Source organism: Dama dama, chromosome 33 (genome assembly GCF_033118175.1).
Source record: "Dama dama isolate Ldn47 chromosome 33, ASM3311817v1, whole genome shotgun sequence".
NCBI lineage: Eukaryota > Metazoa > Chordata > Mammalia > Artiodactyla > Cervidae > Dama > Dama dama.
The window spans coordinates 8,839,772-8,856,279 of NC_083713.1; the positions used below are offsets into that span (position 1 = coordinate 8,839,772).

The following is a 16,508-nucleotide window of genomic DNA, read 5'->3' on the forward strand; positions in this document are numbered from 1 at the left end:
CTTCCATCTCAGCGTTGTCTTTACTAAGACTAGGGATAGCATTGAATAATCTGCTCCTTTTTCTCTCTTGTGTCTTAACTGTGGTCCAGACCACATCTTGTTTCACTTACCCCTGGGTGTATATCCCACACCCAGCACAAACAAGACACTCTACAAATATCTGGCTGAAGAGGCAGGAACATACCCTGTCCTCAAGGAGATGAAGTCGAGAGAGATGGGGGCCTAATGGTAACACTGTGTGGTGAGGAGACCCCAGGAGGACCTGCGTGACTGTGTGGTGGGGCGTGGGCCATGGGCAGAGCCCCTGAGGAGCTCCTGGGGATGAGGAAGGTGGCAGGAAGGAGGAGGAGGGCTGTTCCTTGTGCGATGTCCAGAGATTGGACCTCACCCCTCACTGATGAGCACTTAGGCCATTTCCAAACACTTGTCAGTGTTCTGGAGGAAAGAATCATTGCCCGGCTCCTACTCAATCAACTTCATAGAATATGTTTCTAGCGTTGGAGTATAAACATCTGATTTATTCATTCCATGCTTCGTTCATCCACCCATCGAGCCAGCCATCTCTTCAACCATCCACACACACTCACTAGTCCATATTCCACCCACTCATGAATTCCGTCCACCCATCAAGCCAGATATCTGTTCATCCATGCATCCACTCACTAATCCATCCATCCATCCATCCATCCACTCACTAATCCATCCATCCATCCCTCTACACATAATTCATCCACCCATCCACTCATTAACTCATCAGATCATCTTGGACCCACCGAGAAGACGGATGCCTCCTCCGCTCCTGCTCCCAGGAGGACCCCGAGCGTGAGTGACAGGAGCCTCGTGGGGCAGCGGGGGAGACACAGAAGGGACATGCCTGCAGGCCCTCCTCCCTCTCAACGGGGAAGCACCCACCTGGTCCTAAGGCCTCCCTGCCGGGAGCCAGGCCGGCCCTTTTACTTCTTGCCAAACAAGCGGCCGATGCAGGACCTGATGCCCTTCTTCTTCGCGGCTTTGTGCAGCGAGTCCTGGCTGATGGTGCTGCTGCTGGGGTTGCCCCCGGGGCCGTCCTGAGAGCCAGTCGAGCTTCGGGGAGAGAGAAGGACCTTTAACCGGCGCCCTCATGCAGACACACAACCCTCCTCAAGATCTATTGTTAGAACCGGCCACCCAGCAACACCCGCACCTCAACCTCGAGCACACAGTGGAGGCTCCTTCACCAACCACACTCCACACAAGCAGTGCAGGCTCCCGGCCACAGACATCTGCCCCGGGAAGCTGAGAGTCTCTGACAGGAGTTCCCCCCGGGGAGGGCTTGACTCCAGGCCAGCTGGTGCAGAGGGCACTCCGACCCTCCCTCAGGGTCTCCGCTTGGCAGGTGACGAGGCTCCCAGAGAAGGCGAGCTCCCCTGCTCTGGGCAGCTCCCCCCACCTCCGCAGGGTGACCGTCCCCGGCCGTGGCAGCACAGCTGCTGGTCAGGAGACCACACATGCCCTCCATTGAGTGCTGCCTGGCTGAGGACGGGAGCTTAGCAGGCGGTGGTCTGAATGAGGACAGTGTCAGTCACTGCAGGGGATGGAGTCTCCTGAGAGGAGACCCTTGAGGAAAAGGGAGGGACCCTCAAGAGGGAACCCGAGAGGCACGGGGCCGTCACCCTCAGGAACGCGCCCCGGGCGGGGCAGACCTCTAGCAAGAGCAGGAAGAAAGCTCCCACAGCGGGATCAATCGTAGAGATGGACGTTTTCTAAAATCAGCAAGGCCACTGAGCTCTTCTCACCCAGCACCTGAAGTTCACCACTAAACACAGACACCGAACCCAGTGGGATTCCTTTAAAGACATCCTTCTAACTCTTTCAAGAGAAGAGGCGCAGGGCTCCTGAAACTGACGACGAGGCGCACAGGCCCCTTACTTGCGGGCGTCCCTGACGTCCTCGGGGCCGGCCCCGCGCAGCGCCCCCGTGTGCAGCCGGTCCAGCCGAAGGGACCGTGGCGAGGCAGGGCTCGAGGTTCCACCTTTGATGCTGGTCTCGTCGTCTTCTTCCTCTTCCATTAAAGCTGGCAGCTGAGTGAGACAGGTGTAAAATGGCAGTGTAAAACTGGCTAACGATAGACTGTGTCAGAAAAGGCAACCTCACAGGCTTTACATTATAACCGGAAACTTATTTGTAAATCTATTTGCTATGCTTTCCTCCAAGTACAAAAAAAAACAAAAAACAAGCAAACAAAAAACCACCCTTGTTCCAGCTTAGTGCCATCGTACAGGACTGTCTTGTTCAAGAGAAGCGGGGCGTGGGGCAGCGAGAGCACCCGACTGAGTGCAGACACCCTGGACGGGAGCCTCCCTGAAGCCGGGCTCTGCCCTCCCTGGAATCCAGCGACCAGATGGCCCCGCCGGGCAGGACAGCAGAGCGACGCCAGCACCGTGAACCCTGCATGGCATGAACCGCCCTGATGAAAGCACTCTGCTCATCGCCAGATGCTGCTCAGAAGCACCACCAGCAAGAGGAAGAAGCCTCTCAGCAAAGGCGTCCAGACCCTTCTGTTTGAAGGAGCAAAGGACACAGCTTGTGCCACCACCCAAGATCATTGGTAGTGAGGATGCAGCCTACTGGAGCCCAGGACAACAGGGGAAAGACAGAAAAGGTACCTCACCCGGCATGCGAACACCACGTGTCTGGCTCGTATTCCTCAGTAACGGAGAGACTGGGGGCTAACACTGAAGTGCTCACTCGCAGTTCCAGTGTACTTTGCTCACTGTGGTTTACATAGAGCACCCCTAGGTCTTCACTCAGAGATGACCTTGTATGAGACTAGAGGGGTGGGATGGGGAGGGAGATGGGAGGGAGGATCAAAAGGGAAGGGGTATATGTATACCCATGGGTGAGTCACGCTGAGGTTTGACAGAAAAGAACACAATTCTGTAAAGCAATTATCCTTCAATTAAAACATAAACCAATTTAAAAAACAAAAAAAAAGATGTTTCTCCTGGAGTCCCAGCTTTTCCGCTGGTCCTGGGTGTGAGGACAGGAAAGACAGTGGTGGTAACAGTGTGGGGAACAGATTAACCCCTTCAGGGTCCAGCCAGGTCTCACTAGTACATTTGGGTGTGTGGTTAAGCCAGGGGAAGTTTCAGGAAACAGGCACGGCAAGTATTTTTGTAAACAATGAGTGTCTTGTTTTAACCAACTAACCTGTGCCTTTGTAGTGGGATTCTCTAAAGAATACTGATCCACTGCAGCCCCACAGGAGCTTGGTGACAACAAAGTGACTCAGTGCAAAATACAGCTGAGCCCGTTCAACAGCAGCTGGGTAAACTATGCACCCTCCCCTGATCTCCAACAAGAACCCTCAGGCAACAGAAGGCTACAGAGGCTAGAAATTATCCCCACGGAACTGAACAGGGATCAGTCTCAAATTCAAGTTACAATAAGCCTTTATAAAAATCAGAAAACAACAGAAAGAGTGGGAAGTGACACGCCTGGGTTGACCGTGGACTCAGGGGAGACAAACACCTGCCTCAAACTCAGAGACCGCGGCCAGCCCCTTCCCCGGGCCTCCTCCTGAGGAAGGCCTCTGGGTCCCCAGCCTGGCCGCCTGCCCCCAGGAGGGAAGCCCGCCCCCCTGGTGCCCACGTGACTAGGATGGGCAGGACGGTGTCCTCACGCAACAGGAGGACACAGCAGGCCACAGTGCCGGTGAGCGGCACACCCAGGTCACCAGCCCCAGGGCACAGTGCTGCTCCGCGGGGCCCAGCAGAAGGGCTCCCGGGCACTGAGCTGCGTGAACTGGAGCGCGGCTGCCCGAGTCCTGCGGGAAGGTCCCAGGAGTGGTCGGTCAGCGGGCTGGGAGCGGGAGAGGGACAAGGACGGCCAGCCCTCGGGGCACTGGACTCAACAACAGGGGCTCATCCAAGGGACCCGAGGGGAGAGGCAGCGAGCTCCCTCCTGATGCTCCCTCCTTCAGGGATGCTGTGAGGGACACGAGGGCCTCTGGAGGAAAGGGGGCTGGATGGCAGCAGGGTTAAGTGTCCAGGCTCTCATCAGACCAGTCCGCACCACACTGCTGGGTGTGCGAGCCTGGGCACGGGGCCCGGCCTCTCTAAGCCTCAGTGTCTACGTCTGCTGACTGGGGATGACAGCAGCCTGGCCCTCACCTGGGTGTCTGCCAGATGACATGACAGGCTCGGAAAGCACTCGCCACGCTGCCTGGCACACAGAGGCTCCTGCACACTGCTACCCCCGTCATTAGACTGGATTCCCCCAAAGCTACCACCTTCGGCTCGGATTCAGCCGTTTCTTTGAATAACACACTGAGCGGAAATTCCACCGTGGTCCAGACGTTAGGACTTGGCACTCTCACTGCCGGGACACCGGCCTGGTCCCTGGTTGGGGAACTAAGATCCCATAAGCTGTGCAGCACGGCCAAAAAATAACTGAAGAAAATTTTAAAAATAATCCTATGTCTATTATAAATAAGCATGAGTTGATTAGAAGGTAAACAAGTGGGAGAAAGGCAAACTGTTACAAGAGTCCCCGAATGACCTATTACCAAGAGAACCATCAGCATATTTCAACTGGTGGATGAGTTTCAAAACTTCCATTAAAATGTCAATTATTCACCAGTACATAACCACATAATGTTCATTCATGTAACACGATAAGGACTCTTTAATACTTCACAGAGAAACAAACGCATGCTATATTATTAAATAGTTAACCTTTCGACGATGCTTCCTTAAATCACTAGGCTGAAAGATGCATGCAAAGAAATGAACAGAAACCAGATTGATTGCAACTCTGATGCTAAAAATGCAAGAAGCGTCACAGGCAAATACAGTAAAGCAAACATGACGGCAAACATAGAAGTGAGATGAAGACTTAGAGAACATGGAGCTGGAAACAGAGCATATTTTTAACCACAGAAGCGAAATGAGCTATTCAAGGTTTACTAGAGAAACACTATAAGTTATTACTCAGGAGATACCATTCTATTACAATATCATGATTTAGCAGAGCATTCTGGTCAGCAAAGGGCCTTAAGAGTTGTCTGTTCTCAGCCAAAATTTGCTATAAGTTAGTTTCCCTTAATAGAAAACACGTTATACTTTAAAGTAGTAATTTCACTGATTAGGAAGTTACCATAATACCTATTTTAAACCTGAACAAATCTAACCACCTATTGGACATTAATGTAAAATCCTTACCTAGAACTTGATATAAAACTTCTCAGAATAAATCCATTAAAGCAGGCATCCCATGAAAATCTGTAAGGAAAGCTAGCATAATAGCAAGTGGAGTCTTCACATCTTATGAACCATAAAAGATACTTTGTACAAGAGTCTAGGAGAGACATTAACCATGCAAAAACTGATGAGATTTACCGTCTAAACTCCAAGCATCAACACCGAAAGGATATTGGGTCAAAAGACCATTAATTCTACGTTTAGAGGAGCATTTCTTCATGGAAGCATAATCTCATTTATGATTACACAGGTTATGTAGTGCATGATCCACCTACACAATGCTTCTAACTCTATAGCAATACACTAACTTTAACTTACTGCTATGCAGGAAAAACACCATTTAATGGGACACGAAGACAAAGTACAAACCAGACTAACGGGACACAGCATTGATATGACCAGAGCAAGGGGGAGGATGGCGGAGGGGAGATGGATGTGTGAACTACAGCCTCCGGTGGGGGGGATGGGAGGCTGGAGTCTGGATTGATGAGGGCTAAACAGGCAACAGGATGAGTCAGGAAATCAAAACCAATGATGAAAGCAGACACGCCATCAGAAAACTGCACAAGGAGAAAATATTCAGAACTGTTCTTTTACAAATACTCGGAAAGAAATCAAGCATGAAACCACAGAGCAATCGTCCAAGAATTTTAAATATCAACTACTTAGACAATGATACAATTATAAAAGCAGTGTGTCAACAGACCACAAAATGGACCAGTTACCACTTCACATGCATCTAAAATGACCCACAGTTAATTTAATTCTATGCTAACAACGCAGCTCACAGGAAATGGGTGGTAACAGAAAAAAGGGATAATACAAGTGCAGTTTCAAGGCAGAGTGTTGTACACGTGATTCACGGGGTAAACAGCAGTGCACTCAGAAACCGAGGCTATACACGAAAGAAAGCCGGCCCATGTGCTTTAGAGCCGCACACTCTGTCACCAGAAGCCCGAGGGCGTCATCCCGTGTTGAGACGCGGAAGAGTGAGGCAGCCCGACTTCTTCCCTGGGGCTCTGGGGCACCGGGCCTTTAACTGGTTTCATGTGCACAGCTGGCCTGAGGGAGCAGCCAGGCCCGTCAGCAAGCGGACCAGTTCAGAGTAGGTTTTCTTGCCACTGCATGCCCTGCACCCTGCAGCCATTCGTCCCCAATGGAACATGTGCTGCGCGGCTTTCACTCGCCATGAGGGCAGCCTATGGTTACTTTCACGAGGCTGTCTGCTCCCTGACCACAGAAACTGACCTGCCGCTGCCGTGCCCAGCAAGGGCCAGGCCCACCGCTCCAGAGGCAGTCTCTGGCTGAGTTCATGATGGCGTGCTAAGCCGGTGGTCCAAATATCAAGACGGATTGGTCCCTGTGCCATTAGGGAATGATTAAAGACCAGGCAGTTTTAAAAGTCTTAGACCTCTGAGCATAGCAATTGTACCTGATTTTCTTCTGGGGAGAACGAGAAAAAACAAAGAAAGAAAAACGGTGTGCTCGGGGAGGCATGCGGCAGGGAGGAGGCAGGCACATACCGGAGTCAGGACGCCCAGCCGGTCTCCCTGGAGCGCTGGGCTGTGCCGCCTCCTTCGGGGCGGGGAGCGCTCTCTGCTGGGCGGGCAGGAGCCGGCAAGTGAGGAGGCAGGACACAGGTTGAGGGAGCTCAGGGACTTAAAACGCCGAAGGCTGCCTAAGCGCTCCCCGCCCGCCCTGCTGTCAGTCTCCTCGGCCCGCTGCTCCGAGCTCTCCTTCTCCTCCTGGATCCACCTAAAAGAGAGCAAAACTCGTCAGCTGCCCTCGTCAGCACAGGACCGTGTCTGGACAACAAATTTGGGCTGGCATTCTGTGTCACGATGAGCAAATTCCGGGAACATCTGCTCATTTCACATCTCGGCTAAAAGGTTCGACTTTCCCTCTTTTGAATATTCTCAAACTTGGAATAACTTAGCACTGAGTCTTACAAACTGGCCCCTGGTCATTCACGTTTGATTTGACTTATTTACGCTAACATTCTGACGGGGCCTGGGTGGCGACTCTCTCCCTGTGAGGAGATACCTGAGGTTGACCAACTTCATCTTCCCTGCTCTCAAGGCAGAGAGGCACTTCAGGGTCTCAAGTCTTTTCCACTGGGAATCGGGAACTCTCTATAACCAACACAGCGATTCACGAACAAGCCGGAGTTTCTAAACAAAAGTCCCCAGACCAGATGAAGTGCTGAGGGGATTTTTCTTTTTTAATGGTTGTATGTGTAACAACGCATCACTTGATGAAGTTCTCCACCAGCTTTGTGCGAGTTTCTGGCTTCATGTCAATGTGACGCATTCACCTAGAATTCACGCTTACTGCTCTTTTCCCCTAATGTGTAGTGGATGATTTTATATAGCAGTTTAAATACTCGATGATGCCTATAAAATGATTTCCAAAATAAAATACAGGATTCTGGCAGGTCATAACCTCTTCAGCTTCATTCTACCTATAAGTTCTGAAAGTTTTTCACTTGTGAGAGCAAGCTGAGGGACAGAATTTACCATTTATAAAACAAGTCAACTTACTGCCTAAGGAAAATTGACTTTACCTGACAACTTGCTGTAAAAATAAACATATTCATATGGAACCGTTCCATATTTCCGGCGGGGAAGGGGAAAGCCCGTCTTTCTGAGCTGGTCTGAGCTGACACAAGGCCAAGGAAGCAGTCTGTCTCGGCGTCAAAAGTGCAGGCGCCACCACCTGCGATGGCTGGCTGTGCCGTTCACCCCTGCCTTCCCCCCGAGCCCCGCGTGCTCGGCACACAGGCACGGACGGGCACCTCGGCCTGGGCTGACGTGACGAGAACTATCTGAGCAGCAGCTCTGCCTGGTCCTGCGCACGGTCACCGGCCTGCGGCCGCTCTGGACACAGGCCCGGGACAGGGGCGTAGCTGTGCGCGTGTGGCCCAGGCAGGCCTCGGGGCCCCCGGACACCCGGCTGCACCCAGACCCAAGGCCCGCTGCTCACCACGAGGCGGGCCTTTGCGTTCTATCCCGTTCTGTAAACTGTTACAACTGCCAAGACGGTGTCTAAAGAAAACATCTTAAATATACTGATGAGATGAGAAAAACTCAAACCCATGTCTTTGGACCACTGTCTTACAACAAGCCAATCTTCACACTGTATTCAGTTAAAAAGGACAATGCAGATCTGAGTGGGAATTTGCCAACCCCCAAACCCCTGCTTTTCTGTTCCAGATGGCTTTGCACCGGAACACGGGAGTCTCCGATGGACACAGGTGGGTGAACCCACAGGGCTGGGGGGCACACGGGCCGCAGAGGACACCGCCTCGGCACCTCACCCACCTTGGGGCTCAGAGCTGAAGGGGAAACGCCAGAACACCGCCCCACAGAGTGCTGACACCAGCTGTGGACAGAACGCCCTGCCTCACTGAGCTCTCTCATCAAGGGCGATCTCAGAACTGAAAATCCTTGAAGCAGGCCTGAAGTCAATTCTCTCACTGTGGAACACTCAGAATTCTCGTAGGAGAAGAGAGCTCCTCAGAGAAGCCCAGGTTCTGGGGAGCTGAGTTCGGGTGCACCCACCGGATCTCTTCACTGATGGCGTCCAGCGGCTCCTGAAGCATCACAGGAAGAGTGTCGCCATCGGCCTGCCCACTGGGCGGCAGCTGACCGGCGGAGCTGAGGAGGGTGACCCCGTCGCCCTCGCCGTCAGACACATCCTCGTCACTCTCGAAGGCCTGGGCCACGCTGGCCACCACGCGGGCCTGCTGCGCGGACTCCCAGTCCTGCTCCCTCTGACTCTGCACCTGGGCACGAGAAGACCACGGCTCGTCAGCGACATTCAGGACAGCTCTCGTCTGTCAGGAACCGAGCACAATTTGTATGGAAGCCCCAACTTTGGATAAACGGCCATGCTTATGAGACACGGCCATCTCTTAAGCGAGCAGTACTGAAGAAACGGGCAGCAGGAGAATCCAGTTCCTAGGTGGCCTGGTGACAGTCAGGTCTCAGTGTGGACAGAAGGCAATCCTATGAGGTTATTCACAAGGGTGGGCTGACCGAGTCAGAGACAAAAACCCAAAATTAAAAACATACATCCTTGTCTCCATCGGGCAGCCTGAAGGAAAATATGAAGGAAAAAATCCTTCAGCTCCGCAGCCGCTGGGTCCACCTCAGCGGTCATCACTTGTACTAGCTCCCCGAGGAGTGCCGTCCTCACAGGTTCCCAGCCCTCCGTGCTCCAGGCTGGTCTGAACACGCACAGACAGGAGCGAGCTGGGCAGCTAGGGGACTGGAGGGCCAGCCCCCCGCGGCTGTCCTCTCGGGGCACAGGCACTCGGGCTGTTCTGGGGGACAGCCCCTCGCACCACAAGGGCGGCTCTGCCATGAGAGACGCACGGGAGAGTGCCTGCTGGGGCCCGTGCCGCCCTCCCGATCTCACACCTCACACCCTTCTCTCTGCAAGTCTCCCCCCTGTCCGACTCTCAACCCAGGTCCTGCCTTCTCTCCCACACGTGACCTCAAAGCATCCGAGGGGCAGCCTCGAGGTGCTGGCTGCCGGCTCCCTGGCCGGGTGGTCACAGCCCACGCCCCCTGTCTTCCTCACGACCCCTCCCCAGGGCCTGACCACCTCCTTCCTGGCTGCAGGACAGCCTGCCATCATCCCTGCTCCGTTCCAGCAAACCGGCTGCCTATGGGTTCACCCCCATCAGCCCGGTCAGCACATCCTCTCGCTGCTCTCACCTTCAGATGGCACAACGGGAACCAGCAGACTCCTCCTCCAGGGCACCCTGCAGCGGCCACTGAGGGTGTCTGAAGGCTGCTTGGGAGAGGCATCTGCTGTCTATATAGCGCATGATGCATCTAAATTATGCTTCTAACTGTATAGTGATACACTAACTCTAACTTACTGCTATGCGGGAAAATCACCATTTAATGAGACACGAAGACAAAGCATAAACCAGACGAACTGAACACAGCACTGATATGACCAGAGCAAGGGGGAGGATGGGGGAGGGGAGATGGATGTGTGAACTACAGTCTCCGGTGGGGGGATGGGAGGCTGGAGTCTGGATTGATGACGGCTAAACAGGCAACAGGATGAGTCAGGAAATCAAAGCCAATGATGACAGCAGACACACCGTCCGAAAACTCCACAAGGAGAAGATATTCAGAACTGTTCTTTTACAAATACTCGGAAAGAAATCAAGCATGAAACCACAGAGCAATCTTCCAAGAATTTTAAATATCAACTACTTAGGCTATGGTACAAGTTATAAAAGCAGTGTGTCAAAATACCACAAAATGGACCAGTTACCACTTCACTTGCATCTAAAATGACCCACAGTTAATTTAACTCTATGCTAACCACGCAGCTCACAGGAAATGGCTGGTAACAGAAAAAAGGGATAATGCAAGTGCAGTTTCAAGGCAGAGTATTGTACACGTGATTCACGGGGTAAACAGCAATGCACTCAGAAACCGAGGCTCCACACACAAGAAAGCCCGCACATGTGCTTTAGAGCGGCACACTCTGTCACCAGAAGCCCTAGGGCGTCATCCCTTTCTGAGACTCGGAAGAGTGAGGCAGCCCGACTTCTTCCCTGGGGCTCTGGGGCACCGGGTCTTTAACTGGTTCCACACGCACAGCCGGCCGGAGCGCGAGGCCAGGCCCATCAGCAAGCAGACCAGTTTAGATTCTTGGTTCTGTTGCCACCACATGCCCTGCACCCTGCAGCCACGCGTCCCCGATGGAAAATGTGCTGCCTGGTTTTCACTCGCCATGAGGGCGGCCTATGGTTACTTTCATGACGCTGTCTGCTCCCTGACCACAGAAACTTCCCTGCCGCTACCGTGCCCAGCACAAGCCAGGCCCACCGCTCCAGAGGCAGGCTCTGGCTGAGTTCATGATGGCGTGCTAAGCCGGTGGTCCAAATATGAAGACTGATTGGTCCCTGTGCCATTATGGAATGATTAAAGACCAGGCAGCTTTAAAAGTCTTAGACCTCTGAGCATAGTAAATGCACCTGATTTTCTTCTGGGGAAAAAGAGAAAAAAGAAAGAAAGAAAAACAGTGTGCTCGGGGAGGCATGCGGCAGGGAGGAGGCAGGCACATACCGGAGTCAGGACGTCCAGCCGATCTCCCTGGAGCTCCGGGCTGTGCTGCCTCCCTCGGGGTGGGGAGCGCTCCCTGCTGGGCGGGCAGGAGCCGGCAAGTGAGGAGGCAGGACACAGGTTGAGGGAGCTCAGGGACTTAAAACGCCGAAGGCTGCCTAAGCGCGCCCCGCCCGCCCTGCTGTCAGTCTCCTCGGCCCGCTGCTCCGAGCTCTCCTTCTCCTCCTGGATCCACCTAAAAGAGAGCAAAACTCGTCAGCTGCCCTCGTCAGCACAGGACCGTGTCTGGACAACAAATTTGGGCTGGCATTCTGTGTCACGATGAGCAAAAATCGGGAACATCTGCTCATTTCACATCTCGGCTAAAAGGTTCGACTTTAACTCTCTTGAATATTCACAAACTTGGAATAACTTCGCACTGAGTCTTGCAAACTGGCCCCTGGTCATTCACGTTTGATTTGACTTATTTACGCTAACATTCTGACGGGGCCTGGGTGGCGACTCTCTCCCTGTGAGGAGATACCTGAGGTTGACCACCTTCATCTTCCCTGCTCTCAGGGCAGAGGTGCACGTCAGGGCCTCAAGTCTTTGCCACTGGGAATCGGGACCTCTATATAACCAACACAGCGATTCACGAACAAGCTGGAGTTTCTAAACAAAAGTCCCCACACCAGATGAAGTGCTGAGGGGATTTTTCTTTTTTAATGGTTGAATATGTACAAACACATCACTTGGTGAAGTTCTCCACCAGCTTTGTGCGAGTTTCTGGCTTCATGTCAATGTGCCGCATTAACCTAGCATTCACGCTTCCTGCTCTTCTCCCCTAACGTGTAGTGGGTGATTTTATATAGCAGTTTAAATACTCGATGATGCCTATAAAATGATTTCCAAAATAAACTACAGGATTCTTGCAGGTCATAACCTCTTCAGCTTCATTCTACCTATAAGTCCTGAAAGTTTCTCACTTGTGAGAGCAAGCTGATGGACAGAATTTATCATTTATAAAAGAAGTCAACTTACTGCCTAAGGAAAATTCACTTTACCTGACAACTTGCTGTAAAAATAAACATATTCATGTGGAAAAAACCGTTCCACATTTCCTGTGGGGATGGGGAAAGCCCATCTTTCTGAGCTGGTCTGAGCTGACACAAGGCCAAGGAAGCAGTCTGTCTAGGCGTGAAAAGTGCAGGCGCCACCACCTGCGATGGCTGGCTGTGCCGTTCACCCCTGCCTTCCCCCCGAGCCCCGCGTGCTCGGCACACAGGCACGGACGGGCACCTCGGCCTGGGCTGACGTGACGAGAACTATCTGAGCAGCAGCTCTGCCTGGTCCTGCGCACGGTCACCGGCCTGCGGCCGCTCTGGACACAGGCCCGGGACAGGGGCGTAGCTGTGCGCGTGTGGCCCAGGCAGGCCTCGGGGCCCCCGGACACCCGGCTGCACCCAGACCCAAGGCCCGCTGCTCACCACGAGGCGGGCCTTTGCGTTCTATCCCGTTCTGTAAACTGTTACAACTGCCAAGACGGTGTGGAAGAAAACATCTTAAATATACTGATGAGATGAGAATAACTCAAACCCATGTCTTTGGACCACTGTCTTACAACAAGCCAATCTTCACACTGTATTAAGTTAAAAAGGACAATGCAGATCTGAGTGGGAATTTGCCAACCCCCAAACCCCTGCTTTTCTGTTCCAGGTGGCTTTGCACCAGAACGTGGGAGTCTCCGATGGACACGGGAGGGTGAACCCACAGGGCTGGGGGGCACACGGGCCGCAGAGGACACCGCCTCGGCACCTCACCCACCTTGGGGCTCAGAGCTGGGGGGGACACCCTACAACGCCCCCCAACAGAGTGCTGACACCAGCTGTGGACAGAACGCCCTGCCTCACTGAGCTCTCTCATCAAGGGCGATCTCAGAACTGAAAATCCTTGAAGCAGGCCTGAAGTCAGTTCTCTCACTATGGAACACTCAGACTTCTCGTACGAGAAGACAGCTCCTCAGAGAAGCCCAGGTTCTGGGGAGCTGAGTTAAAGCGCACCCACCGGATCTCTTCACTGATGGCGTCCAGCGGCTCCTGAAGCATCACAGGAAGAGTGTCGCCATCGGCCTGCCCACTGGGCGGCAGCTGACCGGCCGAGCTGAGGAGGGTGACCCCGTCGCCCTCGCCGTCAGACACATCCTCGTCACTCTCGAAGGCCTGGGCCACGCTGGCCACCACGCGGGCCTGCTGCGCGGACTCCCAGTCCTGCTCCCTCTGGCTCTGCACCTGGGCACGAGAGGACCACGGCTCGTCAGCGACATTCAGGACAGCTCACGTCTATCAGGAACCGAACACAATTTGACATGGAAGCCTTGACATTGGAGAAACGGCCATGCTTATGAGACACGGCCATCTCTAAAGCGAGCAGTACTGAAGAAACGTGCAGCAGGAGAATCCAGTTCCTAGGTGGCCTGGTGACACTCAGGTCTCAGCGTGGACGGAAGGCAATCCTATGAGGTTATTCACAAGGGTGGGCTGACCGAGTCAGAGACAAAAACCCAAAATTAAAAACAGTCCATGCCTCCATCGGGCAGGCTGAAGGAAAATAAGAAGGAAAAAATCCTTCAGCTCCGCAGCCGCTGGGTCCACCTCAGCGGTCATCACTTGTACTAGCTCCCCGAGGAGTGCCGTCCTCACAGGTTCCCAGCCCTCCGTGCTCCAGGCTGGTCTGAACACGCACAGACAGGAGCGAGCTGGGCAGCTAGGGGACTGGAGGGCCAGCCCCCCGCGGCTGTCCTCTCGGGGCACAGGCACTCGGGCTGTTCTGGGGGACAGCCCCTCGCACCACAAGGGCGGCTCTGCCATGAGAGACGCACGGGAGAGTGCCTGCTGGGGCCCGTGCCACCCTCCCGATCTCACACCTCACACCCTTCTCTCTGCAAGTCTCCCCCCTGTCCGACTCTCAACCCAGGTCCTGCCTTCTCTCCCACACATGACCTCAAAGCAACCGCAGGGCAGCCTCGAGGTGCTGGCTGCCGACTACCTGGACCCTGTGGCCAAAGCCCTTGCCCCTGTCTTCCTCACGACCCCTCCCCAGGGCCTGGTCTCCCCCTTCGCTGGCTGCAGGACCACCTCACCTGCCATCATCACTGCTCCGCTCCAGCGAACCAGCTGCCTATGGGTTCACCCCTATCAGCCAGGTCAGCACATCCTCTCGCTTCTCTCACCTTCAGATGGCACAACGGGAACCAGCAGACTCCTCCTCCAGGGCACCCTGCAGCGCCCACTGGGGGTCTCTGAAGGCTCCTTGGGAGAGGCATCTGCTGTCCATATAGTGTATGATCCATCTACATTATGCCTGTAACTGCATAGTGATATACTAACTCTAACTTACTGCTATGCGGGAAAAACACCATTTAATGAGACACGAAGACAAAGCACAAACCAGACTAATGGGACACGGCACTGATATGACCAGAGCAAGTGGTGTGATGCTGGAGGGGAGATGGATGTGTGAACTACAGCCTCCGGTGGGGGGGATGGGAGGCTGCGGACTGGATTGATGACGGTTAAACAGACAACAGGATGAGTCAGGAAATCAAAACCAATGATGAAAGCAGACACACCGTCAGAAAACTCCACAAGGAAAAATATTCAGAACTGTTTTTTTACAAATACTCGGAAAGAAATCAAGGATGAAACCACAGAGCAATCGTCCAAGAATTTTAAAAATCAACTACTTAGACAATGATACAAATTATAAAAGCAGTGTGTCAAAAGACCACAAAATGGACCAGTTACCACTTCACATGCATCTAAAATGACCCACAGTTAATTTAATTCTATGCTAACCACGCAGCTCACAGGAAATGGGTGGTAACAGAAAAAAGGGATAATACAAGTGCAGTTTCAAGGAGAGTGTTATACACGTGATTCACGGGGTAAACAGCAATGCACTCAGAAACCTAGGCTACACAGGCAAGAAAGCAGGCACATGTGCTTTAGAGCTGCACGCTCTGTCACCAGAAGCCCTAGGTGGTCATCCTGTGTTGAGACGCGGAAGAGTGAGGCAGCCTGACTTCTTCCCTGGGGCCCTGGGGCACGGGGCCTTTAACTGGTTTCACACGCACAGCTGGCCTGAGCATGCGGCCAGGCCCATCAGCAAGCTGACCAGTTTAGAGTCATGGTTCTGTTGCCACCGCATGCCCTGCACGCTGCAGCCAGGTGTCCCAGATGGAACATGTGCTGCCTGGCTTTCACTCACCATGAGGGCTGCCTATGGTTACTTTCACGAGGCTGTCTGCTCCCTGACCACAGAAACTTTCCTGCCGCTGCCGTGCCCAGCACAGGCCAGGCCCACCGATCCAGAGGCAGGCTGTGACTGAGTTCACGATGGCTTGCTAGGCCGGTGGTCCAAATATGAAGCCTAATTGGTTCCTGTGCCATTATGGAATGATTAAAGGCCAGGCAGTTTTAAAAGTCTTAGACCTCTGAGCGGAGCAAAAGTAGCTGATTTTCCTCTGGGGAAAAACAGAAAAAACAAAGGAAGGAAAACACTGTGCTCGGGGAGGGATGTGGCAGGGAGGAGGCAGACACATACCGGAGTCATGACGCCCAGCTGGTCTCCCTCGCGCGCCAGGCTGTGCCACCTCCCTCGGGGCACGGAGCGCTCCCTGCTGGGCGGGCAGGAGCCGGCAAGTGAGGAGGCAGGACACAGGTTGAGGGAGCTCAGGGACTTAAAACGCCGAAGGCTGCCTAAGCGCGCCCCGCCCGCCCTTCTGTCAGCCTCCTCGGCCCGCTGCTCCGAGCTCTCCTTCTCCTCCTGGATCCACCTAAAAGAGAGCAAAACTCGTCAGCTGCCCTCGTCAGCACAGGACCGTGTCTGGACAACAAATTTGGGCTGGCATTCTGTGTCACGATGAGCAAATTTCGGGAACATCTGCTCATTTCACATCTCGGCTAAAAGGTTCGACTTTAACTCTCTTGAATATTCACAAACTTGGAATAACTTCGCACTGAGTCTTGCAAACTGGCCCCTGGTCATTCACGTTTGATTTGACTTATTTACGCTAACATTCTGACGGGGCCTGGGTGGCGACTCTCTCCCTGTGAGGAGATACCTGAGGTTGACCACCTTCACCTTCCCCTGCTCTCAGGGCAGAGGTGCACGTCAGGGCCTCAAGTCTTTGCCGTGG

General features: G+C 53.5%; 1 protein-coding gene across 1 annotated transcript; it reads right to left on the bottom strand.

Annotated features, from left to right (window-relative positions):
* Positions 1-953: 953 nt before the first annotated feature.
* On the bottom strand, positions 954-13,416 carry LOC133050747 (liprin-alpha-1-like). The gene is made up of 6 exons (XM_061135000.1): positions 13,317-13,416; positions 13,083-13,149; positions 12,532-12,768; positions 11,336-11,567; positions 1,909-2,060; positions 954-1,083 (listed from the first exon to the last, which is right to left on the bottom strand). Exons 1-6 carry the CDS (start codon positions 13,414-13,416, stop codon positions 954-956), a joined length of 918 nt encoding a protein of 305 aa, XP_060990983.1.
* Between the last annotated feature and the right edge of the window lie 3,092 nt (positions 13,417-16,508).